Source organism: Rhipicephalus microplus, chromosome 8 (assembly GCF_043290135.1).
Source record: "Rhipicephalus microplus isolate Deutch F79 chromosome 8, USDA_Rmic, whole genome shotgun sequence".
NCBI classification, from domain to species: Eukaryota; Metazoa; Arthropoda; class Arachnida; order Ixodida; family Ixodidae; genus Rhipicephalus; species Rhipicephalus microplus.
The window spans coordinates 75,559,654-75,577,010 of NC_134707.1; the positions used below are offsets into that span (position 1 = coordinate 75,559,654).

General features: G+C 45.5%; 1 protein-coding gene across 1 annotated transcript in view; it reads left to right on the forward strand.

Moving 5' to 3' along the window:
- The first annotated feature begins 10,011 nt into the window (after window positions 1-10,011).
- Window positions 10,012-17,357, forward strand: part of LOC119165884 (venom metalloproteinase antarease TserMP_A) — a 50,622-nt gene continuing 43,276 nt past the window's right edge. Inside the window, exons 1-4 of the mRNA XM_037417894.2 lie at window positions 10,012-10,123; window positions 10,615-10,781; window positions 11,353-11,445; window positions 12,522-12,645. Of these exons, the coding sequence (XP_037273791.2) occupies window positions 10,069-10,123; window positions 10,615-10,781; window positions 11,353-11,445; window positions 12,522-12,645 (439 nt within the window). The 5' untranslated portion in view covers window positions 10,012-10,068. The remainder of the gene's footprint in view (window positions 10,124-10,614; window positions 10,782-11,352; window positions 11,446-12,521; window positions 12,646-17,357) is intronic.

Consider the following 17,357-nt stretch of genomic DNA (forward strand, 5'->3'; position numbering starts at 1 on the left):
AACGGCAGAAACTGATACGCAAGAAGCCAATAAATCAGCTAGCACTGAGAGGGAAAGTACACGAATTCAGAGTGTCGCTGCAGAACAGGTACTCGGCTCTTAGTGAGGAAACCAACCTTAGCGTAGATACAATGAATGATAATCTGACGAGTATCATTACGGAGTGTGCAGTGGACGTTGGAGGCAGGGTAGTTAGACAGGACACTGGCAAGCTTTCCCAGGAAACGAAGAACCTAATTAGGAAGCGTCAGATCATGAAAGTGTATAGTACAACAGACAAAATAGAACTGGCAGAGCTTTCGAAGTTGATTAATAGACGTAAGGTATGCGATGTAAGAAGGTATAACATGGAGAGAATTGAACACGCTCTGAAGAGCGGAGGAAGTGTCAAAGCATTGAAGAGGAAACTTGGGATAGGCAAAAGTCGGATGTATGCACTAAGGGACAAAGAAGGCAAAATAACTACCAATATGGATAGGATAGTTAAAATAGCGGAGGAGTTTTACAGAGATCTGTACAGTAGCCGAGACAACCACGACCTTAATACTATAAGAACTAGCAGTAACCCATATTACACCCCACCAGTAATGATAGAAGAAGTCAGAAAAGCTTTGAAGAGCATGCAAAGGGGCAAGGCTGCTGGTGAGGATCAGGTAACATCAGATCTGCTGAAAGATGGAGGACAGATTGTGTTAGAAAAACTAGCCACCCTGTTTACGAGGTGTCTCCTGACGGGAAGGGTACCAGAGTCTTGGAAGAACGCTAACATCATCTTAATACATAAGAAAGGAGATGACAAGGACTTGAAGAATTACAGGCCGATCAGCTTGCTCTCTGTAGTATATAAGCTATTTACAAAGGTAATTGCTAACAGAGTAAAGAAAACATTAGAATTCAATCAACCAAAGGAACAAGCAGGATTTCGAACAGGCTACTCAACAATTGACCACATTCATACTATCAATCAGGTAATAGAGAAATGCTCAGAGTACAACCAACCCCTATACATAGCCTTCATAGATTACGAGAAGGCGTTTGATTCAGTAGAAATATCAGCCGTCATGCAAACACTGCGGAATCAGGGCGTAGATGTAGTATATATAAACATTCTGGAAGAAATCTACAGGGCATCAACTGCTACCATAGTGCTTCATAAAGAAAGCAACAGAATACCAATCAAGAAGGGTGTAAGGCAGGGGGACACAATTTCCCCAATGCTATTTACCGCGTGCTTACAGGAGGTTTTCAGAAGCCTAGAATGGGAACAGTTAGGGATAAGAGTCAATGGAGAATACCTTAGTAACCTGCGCTTCGCCGATGACATTGCATTGCTGAGTAACTCGGGGGACGAATTGCAACTCATGATTACGGAGTTAGACAAGGAGAGCAGAAAGGTGGGTCTTAAAATTAATCTGCAGAAAACGAAAGTAATGTACAACAACCTCGGCAAGGAGCAGCGCTTCGAGATAGGTAATAGTGCACTTGAAGTTGTGAAAGACTATGTCTACTTAGGGCAGGTAATAACCGCAGAGCCGAACCACGAGATTGAAGTAACTAGAAGAATAAGAATGGGGTGGAGCACATTCGGCAAGCACTCTCAAATTATGACAGGTAGTTTGCCACTATCCCTCAAGAGGAAGGTATATAACAGCTGTATCTTGCCGGTACTTAGCTACGGAGCAGAAACCTGGAGACTTACAAAGAGGGTTCAGCTTAAATTGAGGACGACGCAGCGAGCAATGGAAAGAAAAATGGTAGGCGTAACCTTAAGAGACAAGAAGAGAGCAGATTGGATTAGGGAACAAACGGGGGTTAAGGATATCATAGCTGAAATCAAGAAGAAGAAATGGACATGGGCAGGGCATGTAGCGCGTAGACAGGATAACCGCTGGTCATTAAGGGTAACTGACTGGGTTCCCAGAGAAGGGAAGCGGGTTAGGGGGAGACAGAAGGTTAGGTGGGCAGATGAGATTAAGAAGTTTGCGGGTATAAATTGGCAGCAGCAAGCACAGGACCGGGTTAACTGGCGGAACATGGGAGAGGCCTTTGTCCTGCAGTGGACGTAGTCAGGCTGATGATGATGATGATGTGGGTTGCCGTACTGCGGTGGTCATGAGTAGAACGACGACGCCGTCTGCAATGTGGACGAACAGGACGGATAGCCAACAGCTGGTGCCGCAGAACGTAATGCTTCCACGTACGTTAATAGCGGAGCTTCGGCTGGACGTGGGGCCATCATGGTTTGGACCTCGGCTCGACGCACAGTCATCATGGGTTGCACCAGCTTACGGACATCTGCACGGACGACATCCGTTATAGCAGCAATATAGGGCTGAGAAGACACCTCATGCAGCTTTTGCAGCTCTTCGCACACAATACTGCGCACAAACTCGGTCAGGTCTCTTCTAGTCGTGACATCAGGTGTCGGCAGAGCCGATGACGCAGACGAAAACTCTCAGGACGCTCATACTGATACGAACGCTGCCTTAGCGTTCTTTCTATCGTCATGGCTTCGCGGAAGAAATCCGCTACAGTGCTGGTAGGGTTGCGCACTAGTCCAGCGAACAACTGCTCTTTCACTCCCCGCATGAGGAGGAGCACCTTCTTCTCTTCCGACATGGAGGAGTAAGCTTGCCTGAACAGCTCCGGCATGTCCTAAACGAACATAGCAACACTCTTCTTCGGACGCTGATTTCGAGAATAGAGGAGCTGTCCCGCTTGCTCCACAAGGTCAGAGCTTCGGAAGGTATTGCGCAGCTGGTTGCAAAACTCTGTCCAGGTTGTCATAGCGGCTTCATTGTTTTCGAACCAAGTGCGCGCAGGGTCCTCGAGGTAAAATTAGACATACCGAATCATTCGGTGCTCATTCCACTTGTTGACGCTGGCGCAACGGTTGCAGTCATCAAGCCAGTCATTGCCGTTTCCGTATGGGTCACCGTGGAACGGCTTTGCGGTTCGCGGGGCAGTGAAGAACCATGGAGGAGACAGCACCGATGTCTCTTGCGTTCGCGTTCCGGCACTAGCCATAGTTCTGTCGAGTTGTGGAAGCAGTCCAAATTCAGGTGGTAGGCCTGGTTGTCGCCTGCTACGCTGTTGGTCAGCTGTTTCTTCCAAGTCGCGACTAGTATCGGGATCTTGTTGCTGATTGCAGTGCATACAATGGTACCCAGCACCTCCACCAGAAAATTTCACGTGATTACGGAAAGACCATGACGTCTGTTAACAAGATCAGCAGCACTGGACGTCGAGCTGAACCGAACGTTAGCCCACTAGCACAACAACCAGTCTTCTTCTTTTTCACCAAATGGCATATACTCGCATTGGAATGGCTCAATCTGGTTCCATTCTTGTGACAACATAGTAGCCAGATGCGACTTTTGTTGACCCCTCAATATGGCCGCTCTGTAGCCAGTGAAGTGAACTGGCAATGGTTTTCAGATCGCATACAGTCTGAAACCACTTTTTTTGACTGTGAGCTTTCAAATAACTCTAAAACGACCTGGTTTGCGGCTAACAATAACTTTATGTTCCGTAAAGTCGGTACTAACTATGATAAATCAACGTCACACTTCTTTGTCATGTCATCATCGAATACTTTACCCTCATCACTCAAATGTAAAATGTCTGTCATAATAATCAAAAGCCTATTTAAAATACTTGCTAAAATTATGATGTTCTAGTTCTTTTTACGGGAAGAGTCTGGCTCTATATTGTACTCATCATATTTTGCGCACTTGGATTCATTGTGATTTTTGAGTGCCTATTGATAATACGTTTTACGGTTCTAGCTGCTGCTAATTATTAATTTATTTACTTGTAACTATCACCAAGGATCCCGTTGTAGTTCAATACTTTGTGACGCTCAACTGTATCTCTTGTACTCTGTAACAATTCTCGTAATAATAAAAACTCGTTCATTCATTCATTCGTTCATTCATTGATTCATTTATTTATTCATTCATGCTTTCATTCTTTGAAATTGTCCCTAATCTCTTTTTCGGCTTCACGGTTTACTCGTGCTGCAGCTGCTTCTCCGCCCCACCTTCTTGGCTTCATTAAAATTGTTACGAGTAACTTGTTTATTGATCTATTTACAGCGCACAGAACTCGACGAGCAAGATGGCGCCAGACCAGCATCAAGTGAAAACTCACTTCATCCTCCTCTTTCATGCAGCCGTGTTTAGCGGCTGTTATGTAACATAACCCCCGGCGGTAGAAGCACCGTCCTGACGCTAAATTTACGCAGATGATGTCGAAGGGAGTAATAGGGCTTTAGCCAAGCCACGTGAACGGTGTCGCTCGGAGCTGACGATGACTTTGTTGGATCGGTTAGAACAATCTCGTACGTGACGTCTGTCACTTGGCGAACGATACGGAATGGTCCAGTGTAGGGCGACAACAGTTTTTCAGACAGTCCCACACGCCGAGTAGGTGACCAGAGGAGCACGAGAGAACCCGGAGAAAAGTGAACGTCCCTATGGTGAGAATTGTAGAGCTGTTGTTGGCGTGCCTGTGAAGCCTGTAGACGGTTACGGGCGACTTGGCGCGTGTGGACGGCGCGGGCAATGGCTTCCCCAGCATATTCAGTGGCCGCACGTAGTAAAGTGTCTAAGGCTAGAGTTGGTGCCCGCCATATAGTAGATAGAAGGGCGAATAGCCGGCAGTGTCGTGACAAGATGAATTTTAGGCGAACGTCACATACGGCAAATGAATGTCCCAATCCTGGTGGTCTGGCGCAACGTATTTGGCAAGCATATCGGTTAGGGTCCTTTTAAGGCGCTTCGTGAGGCCATTTGACTGGGGATGGTACGAAGTAGTAAATTTGTGCTTGGTATGGCAAGACCTCGGGATTTCATGAACGACAGCTGATAAGAACATGCGGCCACGGTCGGTCAGAAGTTGACGGGGAGCACCGTGCACTAATATTATGTCGTACAGCATAAAGTCCGCCACGTCGGTAGCGCAGCTGGTTGGAAGTGCTCGTGTGATTGCGTACCACGTCGCGTAGTCCGTGGCAACAGCAATCCATTTATTTCCGGCTGTGGAGAGTGGAATAGGGCCCAACAGGTGGAGACCAACTCGAAACAAAGGCTCGATGGCCGGCTGGGAGGGCAGATGGCGTTTTGCGACGCTGACAAGGTTCACAAGCGGCGACATGGCGTCGAGCAGAGCGGGCAAGTCCAGGCCAAAAAAACCGACGTCGTACCCAATCGTATGTGCGAGAAACGCCCGAATGGCCCGTCATGGGAGCGTCATGAAGTTGATGCTGGACAGTGGAACGCAGGTGCGCTGGGATGACAGGAAGTAAGTCTGATCCGAAGGAATCAAAGTTACGGTGATATCAGATCCCGTCTTTCACCAAAAACATTCGTAAAGACGAATCGTGAGGCGTTGACTCCAGTTTGTCAATGATGGCTCCTAAAGAAGCATCCCGACGTTGCTCTTCGCCAATGTTCAACAGCTGCGACAAGAAAAAAAAACGTCCATAATAGCGTCAGTATCAGTTGCTTCGTCAACAGGGCAGCGGAAAAAACAATCCGCATCCTGATGGAATTGCCCTGTTTTGTACGTTACAGAGAACGTGTACTCTTGAAGGCGTATAGCCCAACGAGCGAGACGTCCCATGGGGTCCTTCAGGGAGGCTAGCCAGCAGAGTGCGTGATGACCCGTGGCAACACGAAATCAGCGCCCGCACAGGTATGGACGAGACTTGGCGATTGCCCATACAAGGGCGAACCACTCGCGTTTCGTGATAGAATAGTTGCGCTCGGCTGGAGATAGCAGTCGACTTGCGTAGGCTATAACACGGTCGTGTCTCCGATGTTGCTGCGATATCACAGCTCCTTTGCCGTGTCCACTAGCGTCCGTGTGAACCTCGGTTGGGGCTGATGGATCAAAGTGAGCCAAGATTGGTGGCGTTGTAAGCTGTGTCGTCATCTGCGAAAACGATGACGCTTGATCATGGCCTCAGATAAACGAGGCGTCTTTCATCAAGAGCTCTGTGAGGGGGGTGCAATGGTCGAAAAGTCCTTATCAAAGCGTCTGAAATATGAGCACTACCCCACAAAACTGCGGACATCCTTTGTGGTCCTCGGAACAGGAAAGTTCGTGACTGCACGAATTTTCTCTGGGTCAGAACGCACGCCTTGGGCATCGACAAAGTGACCGAGCACGGAAATTTGACGACGAGCGAAGTGGCACTTGGAGGCGTTAAGCTGAAGTCCAGCTCAACGAAAAACGTCCGGAATAGCTGGCAAACATTCAATATGTGAGTCAAATGTGGGCGAAACGACTTAACATCGTCAAAGTAACACAAGCAGGTGGACCATTTCAACCCTTGCAGCAATGAGTCCATCATTCTTTCAAATGTGGCTGGTGCATTGCAGAGACCAAAGGGCATCACCTCAAACTGATAAAAACCGTCAGGAGTGATGAATACGGTCTTCTCGCGGTCCATCTCGTCGACGGCTATCTGCCGCTCACCTGACCGAAGGTCAACAGTTGAAAAATAAGTGGCACCGTGCAGGCAGTCGAGGGCGTCATCGATGCGAGGTAAAGGATAAACGTCTTTATTGGTAATTTTGTTAAGGTGACGGTAATTGACACAAAAGCGCCATGTTCCATCTTTCTCTTTAACAAGGACGACTGGAAAAGCCCAGGGGCTGCATGAAGGCTGAATAATGTTTTTCACGGGAATTTTGCCGACTTCATGTTGTAATATTGCACGCTCCGACGCAGACACATTGTAGGGGCGTCGGTGAATGGGAGTTGCATGGCCAGTATTTATGCGATTGGTGACAATGGTCGTTTGGCCTAAAGAGTTGCTCGCAAAGTCAAAAAAGCTACGATAGCCCTCAAAAACGTGGCAAAGCGCTGCAGCTTGCTCAGATTTGAGGTCCGATTACACCATTCGCTCGATGTCGGTGCCCCAAGAACGTGATGAAGTGGAACCACTGACTGAGCTGCAGCAATCGTCAACTCTGAAGGGCTCGACATAGTGATCTTGGAGAGCAGTAATTTTGACCAGGGAGATACCCTGCGGGAGAACTTGGGTGGTGAGTGAAAAGTTGACCAGGGGAAGGAAGGTGCGGTTTTTCGTAATCGTCAGAATCATATGCGGCACAGAAACCCCATGCGTAAGCATCACGGCAGGAATCGAGGCCACCATGTAATCACCATCGGGTACTGGCGTCGTGGAGGATAAGTCGACATGTGTGCAGAGTTATGCGGGAGGCACGTGAAATCAATGCAGCAGAGGCTGGTTTGCAGTGGGCTGATCGGGTCGGAAAAGAGGAGTAAATCGAGATGGAGAGAGCCAGCTGAACAGTCTATGAGGGCAGAGTGCGTGGCTAGAAAATCCATACCGAGAATGAGTTCATAAGGGCAATGATTGATAACGACGAAAAGAACGACAGTGCTTCTCTCCCCGATAGACACTCGCTCAGAGCACATGCCAAGAATTGCGGCAGTTCCTCCATCGGCGACTTGTACAGTTCGGTTGAGGGCGGGTGTGACAACTTTTCTATGTCGGCGGCGAAGGTTAGCACTCATAATGGACACATGTGCGCCAGTATCTATCAATGCACTGACACGAACATTGTCGACAGTAACGTCCAAAAGGTTCCGCTTTGTTGATTACGGTAACTGAGAATTTCTTGTGAAGGTTGTCAACGCAGCTCCACCTGCAAAAGCTGCACGGCATAGTTTTCCGGTCGGAGGTGCTGCGAATAGGTCGGGGAGGCAGGAAGGCGTTGTGGGGGCGACCGGGACTAACGACGAGCAGGGGACGGTGACCAATCGTAGCGAGGTCTGCTCAGAGGTGCTGCAGGAGCGGAAATTATGATCGGCGTTGATGAAGAAAGTGATTTAGACGACTGGCGAAGAGAAGTGGCGTGATACTGAGGTGCATAATGGGATGGTGGAGCCAAGCGGCTGCGGCAGTGACGAGCGATATAGCCAACGCGTCGACAGTTAAAACATATGGGCCTGTCATCAAGAGTACGCCATTCGGACGGATTGCGTTGTATGCGAGGAGCAAAAGGGGTACAATAAGAAGGCTCAGCAGAGTATATGGCAGGAACAGGATATAGGCCGACATTCGATAGCTCTTGAACGATCGCTAGTATTAAAGAGATCGTGGTCGGGGAAGGCGCAGGCGTCGGTAAAGGCGTGGCTACCGGTTGTGCTGCCTCGACCTCTCGACGAATGATACGTGTAAGGTTGTCACATCGAGGGGCCTGGTGGAAGGCGTCGTCACACGAAGAACTGGCCGCTGTGTTCGGAAGACGCACGATGCTATGGGCTATGCAGCGGGCTTTAGCTTGTGCGAGACGTCGGCATACTTTTAGGATTGTGTCGATGCTCGAGACGTTGTTAAAGACCAGCAGGTTGAAAGCATCGTCAACAATGCCTTTCAAGACGTGGTTAACCTTTTCGTCTTCTGACATGCACTGGTCGGCCTTGGAATAAAGGGCCAAGACGTCAAGAATGTAGGAGACGTACGATTCGGCAGAAGACTGGGCCCGTCTGGAAAGAGTCTTTTTCGCAGCGAGCTGACGACCAGTTAAATCGCCAAGCAGGTCACGTATCTTTTCCTTGAAGACATAACAGTTCATTATGTCGGCTTCGTGGCTTTCAAACCATGTTCGGGGAGTGCCGTCCAGGTAGAAAAGCACGTTGACAAGCATGAGCGTAAGATCCCAGCGGTGAGTAGCACTGACGCGCTCGTACCGGTTCAGCCAAGTGTCAAGATCAATCGTACCATCACCGAAGAAAGTGCCGGAATCTCGGAGGTGCGGGAGTGTGACGTAGGTGGTGGCTTGCACTGATGAGGGCGGCGTAGAGGTAGTATTACCAGTCAAAGCAGTCGAAAGGTCGCCGATGGTGCGACCGCTGCGCATCTCCATCAAGGTACGGGGGTCGTCCACCTCCACCAATAATGTTACGAGTAACTTGTTTATTGATCTAATTACAGCGCACAGAACTTGACGAGCAAGATGGCGCCAGACCAGCATCAAACAAAAACTCACTTCGTCCTCCTCTTTCATGCAGCCGTGTTTAGCGGCTGTTATGTATCAATATCGTCGAAGTCCACTGAGTGACGAAGGTCGAAAGAGAGATAAAGAGCGCCGAGAGCGAATGCAGTTCGTAGTTCTGGCTCTCTGGCAATCTCTTCTCAAACTAGAGCACGCGCTGGAGTGCCGTCAGCGCTGCAGAGCCATCTAGGTGTCTTCAATCAGACAAGAAGTGAGAACGCAGCGACACCCCTATTGATGGCTACGAGTACTAGAGGCTGGCTACACTGATGGGAGAACAAGCCTCGACAATAATGAACCCCCCCTTTAAATGCTCAGAAAATTAAATGCATTCTTTCCTCTTTCGATCATTGCATGCATATGCGGCCAGAGCGCCCAGTATCTGGTGCAACACGTTATCTCTATGTTCGGCACAAGCACGCAAGTCAGACACAAGGAGATGTATAGTTGCGCATGTTGCTTTTACGCGAATAGTGCCAGTCTTGTAAGAGCGAGCATTCGTGGTAACTGAGAAAGGTTATTATATGCCTGTCTTTGCGGGGAGGGGGTGTGCACGTTGCTGCATTTTTCAATGTTCACTCAGTAAAGGTCTACTTTAACCTAGGTAGCATACGATACCTAGTCTAAAACGGACAACTCTTTTTCCAGGATTTAGTTCGTATTTTTGCGTAATAGGTCGCCAAAGCAGAGAAAGGTATACTTTTTCTGCAATGTTTGTTTGGCCTTATCGTGAGTAACACAGCGAGAAAAGGTCCTTTTTGATATCAAATGTAGCCAGGGGAAACACAATACTTGCAGCCCCACCTCACCTGCTGTCTGGTGTACCTCCTATGCAATTTCTTAGCTTCCACTTCGTACGAAAGGTTTGCACTCTATCACTGTTTAACAACTGTAGACCTACTCAAGTTTTCGAAACATTTCATATAGATGTAAGCGCTCACCACACATATATATAAGAAGTGACCAAGGTTTCTGCTTTTCGAAAAGGTGTTTAGTAGAAGTACATCAGATTTCTGATGCATTCAGGTTGACAATGTTACTTTTTGTTTTCGTTGTCTTCGCAAATCTCGCTGTCATCAGTTTTGCAGGTAACTTCTTATAACTGTTCTCAACCCGTAAATTTAGTCCTGGAAATACACAATTGTCCTAGTAATATGATCTGATAACAATATTGTTTATTATTAATAAATTCACTTTTTGTAGATGAACACTACTTGTTTCAGACTGTGAGTTACTACTAAACTTTACCGCTCACAAGTCGTTCAACCATATTATTTTAACACAAACGACATCAACTAATATCTACAAGGCTGTTTTAAACTTTTTGTGCGTGCTAAGCATTTCAGAGGTACACTCTTATAGGATATACGTATGCTACATAGGCTACCTTAACCATTGCATAACGCTACTTTCATACCATTCATTACACGCTGATTTCATGCCATGAATCGCGACCTTAAGGACGTATATCTTTACAGAAATAGATACCATTAAAGCTTTGTTAGGGACCACCTCACATTTATTTGATCTTTTCTGTCATCAATATGCTTCTTTTTGCTCATGTTGTTGAAAATTACAGGAAGTCAATTTTTGGTATACCCGAGAATTCTGAACGAGCGGACAACAGCTTCACACCTCGTCCTACAGCTGAATCAGGATATTACTCTCAACCTAAAAAGAAGTTCTGTGTTGGCGGACGAATTACTGGTGGCCACGAGCACTCTAGAAGGAAATCAACTGGAGTTGGTACGTAAATAGTGTGTTGTAATATATGTAAAAAACAGTTATTGATCCCGGCAAGAACAATGCTGGAGTGGCGTCATGAGGCGACATTGCAGTAAGGCAGAACTCAAATTACGATGATATCAATGCTGCGCCGTTGATAATCGAATAACGGTGATATCATGACTGTGAGGTCTGTTAATTTTTGCGTGCGTGATGTCCGCTTTCTCTTTTTCCACCCTTAAAACAACTATTCTTTTCCTAGTGTAACGCAGCATACAGGTATCTCAAGAATGGCTAGTACGGTGGTCTTTCAGCTCAAATGAAACAGCGAAAAGAGGAAAAGTTCCAGAACAAAGAATGTACACCTAACAGCGCAATTTTCTTTGGCGTTTGTGGTACCAGTACGTAAATGCATTTGCCTATGCTGAATGGATCAGCCCGAAATCAAAGAAACAGGGCATGCTCTATTCGATGCAACGTGCTCTACAGTGTAAATGCTTTTGAAACTCGTATTGATCACTCTAAACTTAGCCTATACGTTGCATAGTGCTCATAATTTTTCGTACGTAGCTTTCTCTTTTCTCTTTTTCAGGTCAATACGTCTGACATTCAAGCTAGTTTGTACCATGATCTACACCATCAATCTTCTGTGACCGTACGTGCAAGAGATGGTGCAGCCGAAGTAGTAAGCTATTCTTATTTATTTATTTATTTATTTATTTACATAATACTGCAGGCCCAGTGAAGGGCCCAAGCAGGAGGGACGTATATACAAAGCTCGTAATAAGGACAACAGAAGATCAAGAACATGAAAAGCGCGAAGAATAAGGACATAACTCAAACAATGAATAAGAAAGACATTTAACACTTTAACAATACAGGTCAAGATACAATATGTTCAATTGACTCTATGCTATTTATGAATAATGCTGGTAATTGATTCCATTCGGTTACAGTGCGCGGGAAAAAGGAAAATTTGAAAATGTTAGTTCTAGCATTGAAAGGCGTTAGAGAGGCGTTATCGCTTGAATATAGTGCTTTTTACGCTAGACTTTTCTGTAACTTGTATATAATTTGACGCGACTCTTTATGCAAACTTTATTTATCTATGTTTTAGAAAAAATGGCCCTTCGACCAACGCATGGGTGAATATAACCGACTATAAGGTTACACTTAGGGCTGCTCAATTAGGCGATCTGTTTTTTAGAAGTTATTGCCATTTAGTAAAATACAATCAGACTCTTAGCCTTGAGCAGTCTCATTGCAAGACAACCGAATAACGTTAAACTTATATTCGAATTTGTATGAATACTGTTATAAATTTGGCATATTTTTCACTTCGTTTCATTGGGCATAAGTATGGCGGTAAAAACACACACATTATATGACTGAATAAATACTGAAGCAATAATAAATGATATCAAGTGCCATTAGTAATGGTATCACAGATCTGAGCACCATCTATGCACCACGGATGGTGCTTCAAATCACACTGCAGTTATATTAAAATGGCATCAGGGTAGGTCACAGCTGCTACTGAGTATATTTTACTGATTCCTTAAAGACTTAGGCTGCAATATTCTAGTAGATGATATAGTGCGTAGTACTGGGACAATGTTATGAGGTGTTGAAGTTCGAAATTAAGATTCGAGCTTCTAGCGTACCACAGAAGTTTTAACGAAGAGCTAGTTGTTTATGTGAGCTCACGAGTTGCTCAACAAATCTAACATGAAGTTTTGATCTGATTATCACCTTTCACAGGAAGGTATCATAAATCACAATCTAAGGATAAAACCAGTTTCAGCAAGCAAACGTTCTCACAGAGGTGAAATACCTCATCGGATATACGAGGTTGAAGAACCGAAGAACATTCCCATAACAATGAGTAAATTTTTATTCGTTTTTTTTTGTGCTGACTATGCAGTTGTTCGTCCCGCATGCATACACTTTTACTAGTATCGTACCCTATAATACATGTGCAATAAGCTGCCGGTATGTATACGCAGGTAGCAACAAGTTTTTGCTGTACACTAATATCAATACAGAAGTGTCCCCAAAATACACTATTACACCATTACATTGTGATATATTCTGTCAGAGTGTGGGTTTCTGTTTAGTCACCATACGACTTCGGCTAATCGATGCCTTATTGCAGGAACACACGTCACCGAATTTAGCTCATCTGCTACAAAATAGTATGTACACAGTGCTTTTATAACAAGCTGACAGACAACATGTTGTCTTAATGCCTCTACTACAAACTGACAACCAGAAAGAAAGATAGCCGCCCCGCCGCGATGGTCTACTGGCTAAGGTACCCGTCTGCTGACCCGCAGGTCGTGGGTTCAATTCCCGGCTGTGGCGGCTGCATTTCCGATGGCGGCGGAAACGCTGTAGGCCCGTGTGCCCAGATTTGGGTGCACGTTCAAGAACCCCAGGTGGTCGAAATTTCCGGAGCCCTCTACTACGGCGCCTCTCATAATCATGTGGTGGTTTTGGGACGTTAAACCCGACATATCAATTAAATCAATCAATCAAGAAAGAACGATAGAAAAATAAAAATCAATGAAATGGCTAGAAAAATAGAAATGAGCAGATAGCGAGAAAACGAGATACGGAAATAAACATTAAAATGAGAAAAAAAGGTTGAAATAGCATAAAAGAGAGTTAAAAAACGTGAGGCAAATGGTGAAAACGAAGAGAGTGAGAGGTGTGCGGACGAGTAGATGAAAAAAAATGGCAGCATATCCACGGAGTGAGTGATGGAGAGTGGGGCGAAGCATTCGTCCACGAAATCGTTCTTGCTTCCGTCCATCCATGCGTCCTTCTGTGTGACTGTCCGTGCGTTGATCCGCCCGTCCGTGCGTGCGTCTGTTCGTGCGTACATCCCTGCGTTTGTCCATGCATCTGCCCCTGCGTCCGTTCATGTGTCCATCCATGCATCTGTCTGTGTGTCCATTCATCCATCTATTCAACACTGGAAGTACCACCCTCTTGCATCTTTTCATCATATATTCCCCCTACAGAAGCACCTCCATCCAGCGGACATTCCAAGGATTAAACAAGAAGTGGCACACGCACACTTTCTTACGGCTTGCACTTCGGGTCGACTTACCACCTTTAACCACCTTCAGTTCATGGTATATACTAGTTCACTGTATTCATGGAACTGCGGCCCAACGCTCGCTAAACCTTTCGAAAACCAAGGAGTTCACGCCTACCGAGTATAACATAGCAACCTTTTCCTGTCACATAGTGCTTAATGTACATGCCAATGGCTGCTAACGGGGAATGAGAGACAGGAGCATTCGGCTTTCAGTTAACGCGCACGCCACGAACTTTTATATTTCAACAAAGCACAGGAGAAATCTCCCACCGGCACCACCTTGCAGATCAAAATGAAACACTTGGTATACACTACGACTGCGACTACGAGGGACGGACGGGTGCCGCTTCAAGGAGCTTCGCCCCTAAAACGTGACTGGCCCTACTATATTGGAATCGGTATAAGTTGAAAGTGAAACGTGACTTTACAGAGCTACTTGAGCATTTATTATTCATTGTTTCAGCAACACTAACCAATTTTGAAATCACGTTAGGAACTGCAAGCACCTTCAAACTGCAAACGCACACCTCAAGCACAAAGCACGTGGGAAAAGAGTGTACACATAATAAGCGCGGAATAACAACATCCACAGCTCGACACGTAAAGAGCGCTGTTCAAACCGAAAGGCACAAACAACCAGTGCACAAGCTTAAACAGGAGCAAAGTGAACAACTGTCTCATTTTTTCTTGAGTCGTTTGTCAGCAGCGTGCTTCTTTGGTAAACACGGCTGCGGCAGCGTACAAAAGGACCTTCGTCCTCTCCCCAATTACGATTTCGACAAGCGGCGCCCAGGAGAGACCACGCTCCGTGGAGGTGGCGCTTCGAGGGGGTGATGACCTTTTGAGCTCGCCCAACGCGAGCATGGTGCGCCATCTCGCTAGAGATAGCAAAAGCAAAAACGGCCTAAAGTTTTGAAACTTTGTGGACTTTCAAACGATGTATGGTGTATATAAATTGCTTGCCAATAGCACCCTCGACCAAGTACATTTTGTTGTCTAGTTGTTTGCGTCACGCTCTGGGTATCGAGAAGCTGCTGGTTCGATTCCACGCTGTAAATGATTGGCCTCTGTTTTTTTTTCTTTGCAATTTCTTAGTAAAAATTTTTAACATCATTTCCGTGATGGTAGTACGCGAGCACAGCTTTAGTTAACCTCGACCTAAAATGACTTCGTGGTAAGAGGAGAATGGGAGATTCTGAAACAAACATGCACAGAATGAGAAATCTGAAATCGGGGAGCACAAATGGGACAGGAAACAGCAAGTGTCATTAAAAGGGAAATATAGAAAAAAGGACAAAAAAGAGAAGGCTAGTGATAAATACAGTGGATTGAGAAAAGAATCATTCAATCGATCAATAAGGGTCACTTTATTTTTATTTAAATACTAATAAACCAGCGATTATTTGAACGGATAGCCTGAAGTGGCTAGCGACGGGTCCAACACAATGTGCAACATACTGTGTGCAGATCAGCTACGAGGAAAGAAACGAAAACATTAACATAAATACAGAAAATACACGTATATACTTTTTCTTCTCAACGTGTATACTTCTTATCACATAACTAGCTTGTCAGAAATAGGCCTTCATATAAAAAAGAGCACAACGAAATTCTAGTAAAACAGAGATACACATAAAGAGATGAAGCTTCATTAGATAGAAGGAAAAAAATTCTTGCATGCTAGGCCAACATTACGTGCACTTTTATGCTCTTGGAAATCCGTGTTCTTGTTCCAATGAATTCTTTGAGTCTTTCTTTATAAACATTTTAGCAATTGCACAGAATGAAATTACCATTTGAAGCATGTCATGCACTGTCCATATGAATAGAAACAAGATCCGGAGACAGAGGTTATTTTTATAAACTATATATATTCTTTATTGAAACAGCTGCTTGGCATTTGCGCAATATTGGAACTGAGATAGCGCGTTGGGATTGAAAAATATGGCATACTGATTGCCCTTGGCTTATGATACTCCTTGTATGGTTTTGAATTCATTTAAAAGTTTTTAGGCATCTCTTGTACACAACACACCAAGATTCCAGGAAGCAACCTATATAATAGTTACACAATTGAAAGGAGAGTCTACAAAGCATGGTTCACTGAAAATATTGCCTAGCTTTTAATAAAGTTTAGCATGGTTACCCTTGCGCACACACTACGTAGTTGCTCATGTTAATGAAAATTCTCATCAAAAATGACGCCGAAGTATATAAAAAACCGAACTTGATGATATCAGCGTCATTCAGTGTTATGTTAAAAATATAGTATCGATGAATTTTTTGTGAGAGTAAAACACTGCGCATTTTGCTTTAGGACAGTTACCAGTGACCGTTATAAGAGGAAAAGTAGAAAAAAAAGAAAGAATATGGAGTGAGAAAGAATATATAGAAATAGATATACAAACAATACAGCAAAACCAAAGGCGAAAAGGAAAAAAAAGAAAGAAATAAGAAAGGAGTTTATTTCCTCCTCCTGGACTAGTTTTTACACTAGCGAAGGCGACAAGATATTTGAGGTTCGGAACAGGTCCCTTCGATGACTCGAGTGCACGATGGCAGCGCGAAGAAAGAGCCGTAGTCCGGTGAAGAGACGCTTCAATTCAGCCTCAGGTGTCTGCCCGAGTCCAAGCCCGAACCTCCACTCTCCATTTCAGATTCAAACATCCTCTTTCAATCATGGGTTGAACACATGGTCTTCACACAAGCCAATCAAACGTTGGGGCTCGCATCATCACAACCAATTACAGAAACACTTTCATAAAAGCCACTTCATTAGTAAAAACCACGTTGCTAAATAAAACACGCAAAGGATAGGTTCTCCACGTGCCACACTCTCTCCCATGCCAGGCCGCGCATCGGCTGACCTCCGCCGATAGCCGTTTTCACGCTCGAGCTCCATCAGCTTTCTCATTAAACGTTGCTTATTAGAAGCCTCCTTAATCGCGGAGAGCACACCGTGAGGCCCTGTGCACTGACCAGGTGTGCACGCGACAGCGAAGCGCCCCGCCATCGTAACAACATTCGGTAATGACGTATAGCGGGGGAGAATAAGCTCGTCTGCGTGCCACCATCATGTCTCGGACAGCCCAGGGGTCGCGTTCCTGCGTCATTCCAAATGGGACGCATGTATGCCAACAATGACATAAACTCAGATGGCGGCACTTGGCCTGCTTCTTGCAAGACGCTCTTCCGTGTGAGTTTTCCTCTTCTAGTCCCAGACGGGGGCGACCTCGACGGCTCCGCTTGTGAACCGTATGAACGAAGAAGTCTCCTTTCTTTCCCGTGCTCGGGTCTTCCGCGTTCCCCTTCGCGGAACCGATCAGCTTCGTTAGTTGACGGGTAGAGATCTGGCTCGGCACTCAGCATTAGCCGCATAAACTGTGCTACACAGAACACGCCGGAAATTGTTGCCTAAGTGAAGGAGAGAAAGAAATCACTAAATAGAAACACAGAAGGCCAATGAGCACAGCAGTTTTTTTAGGGTTCTC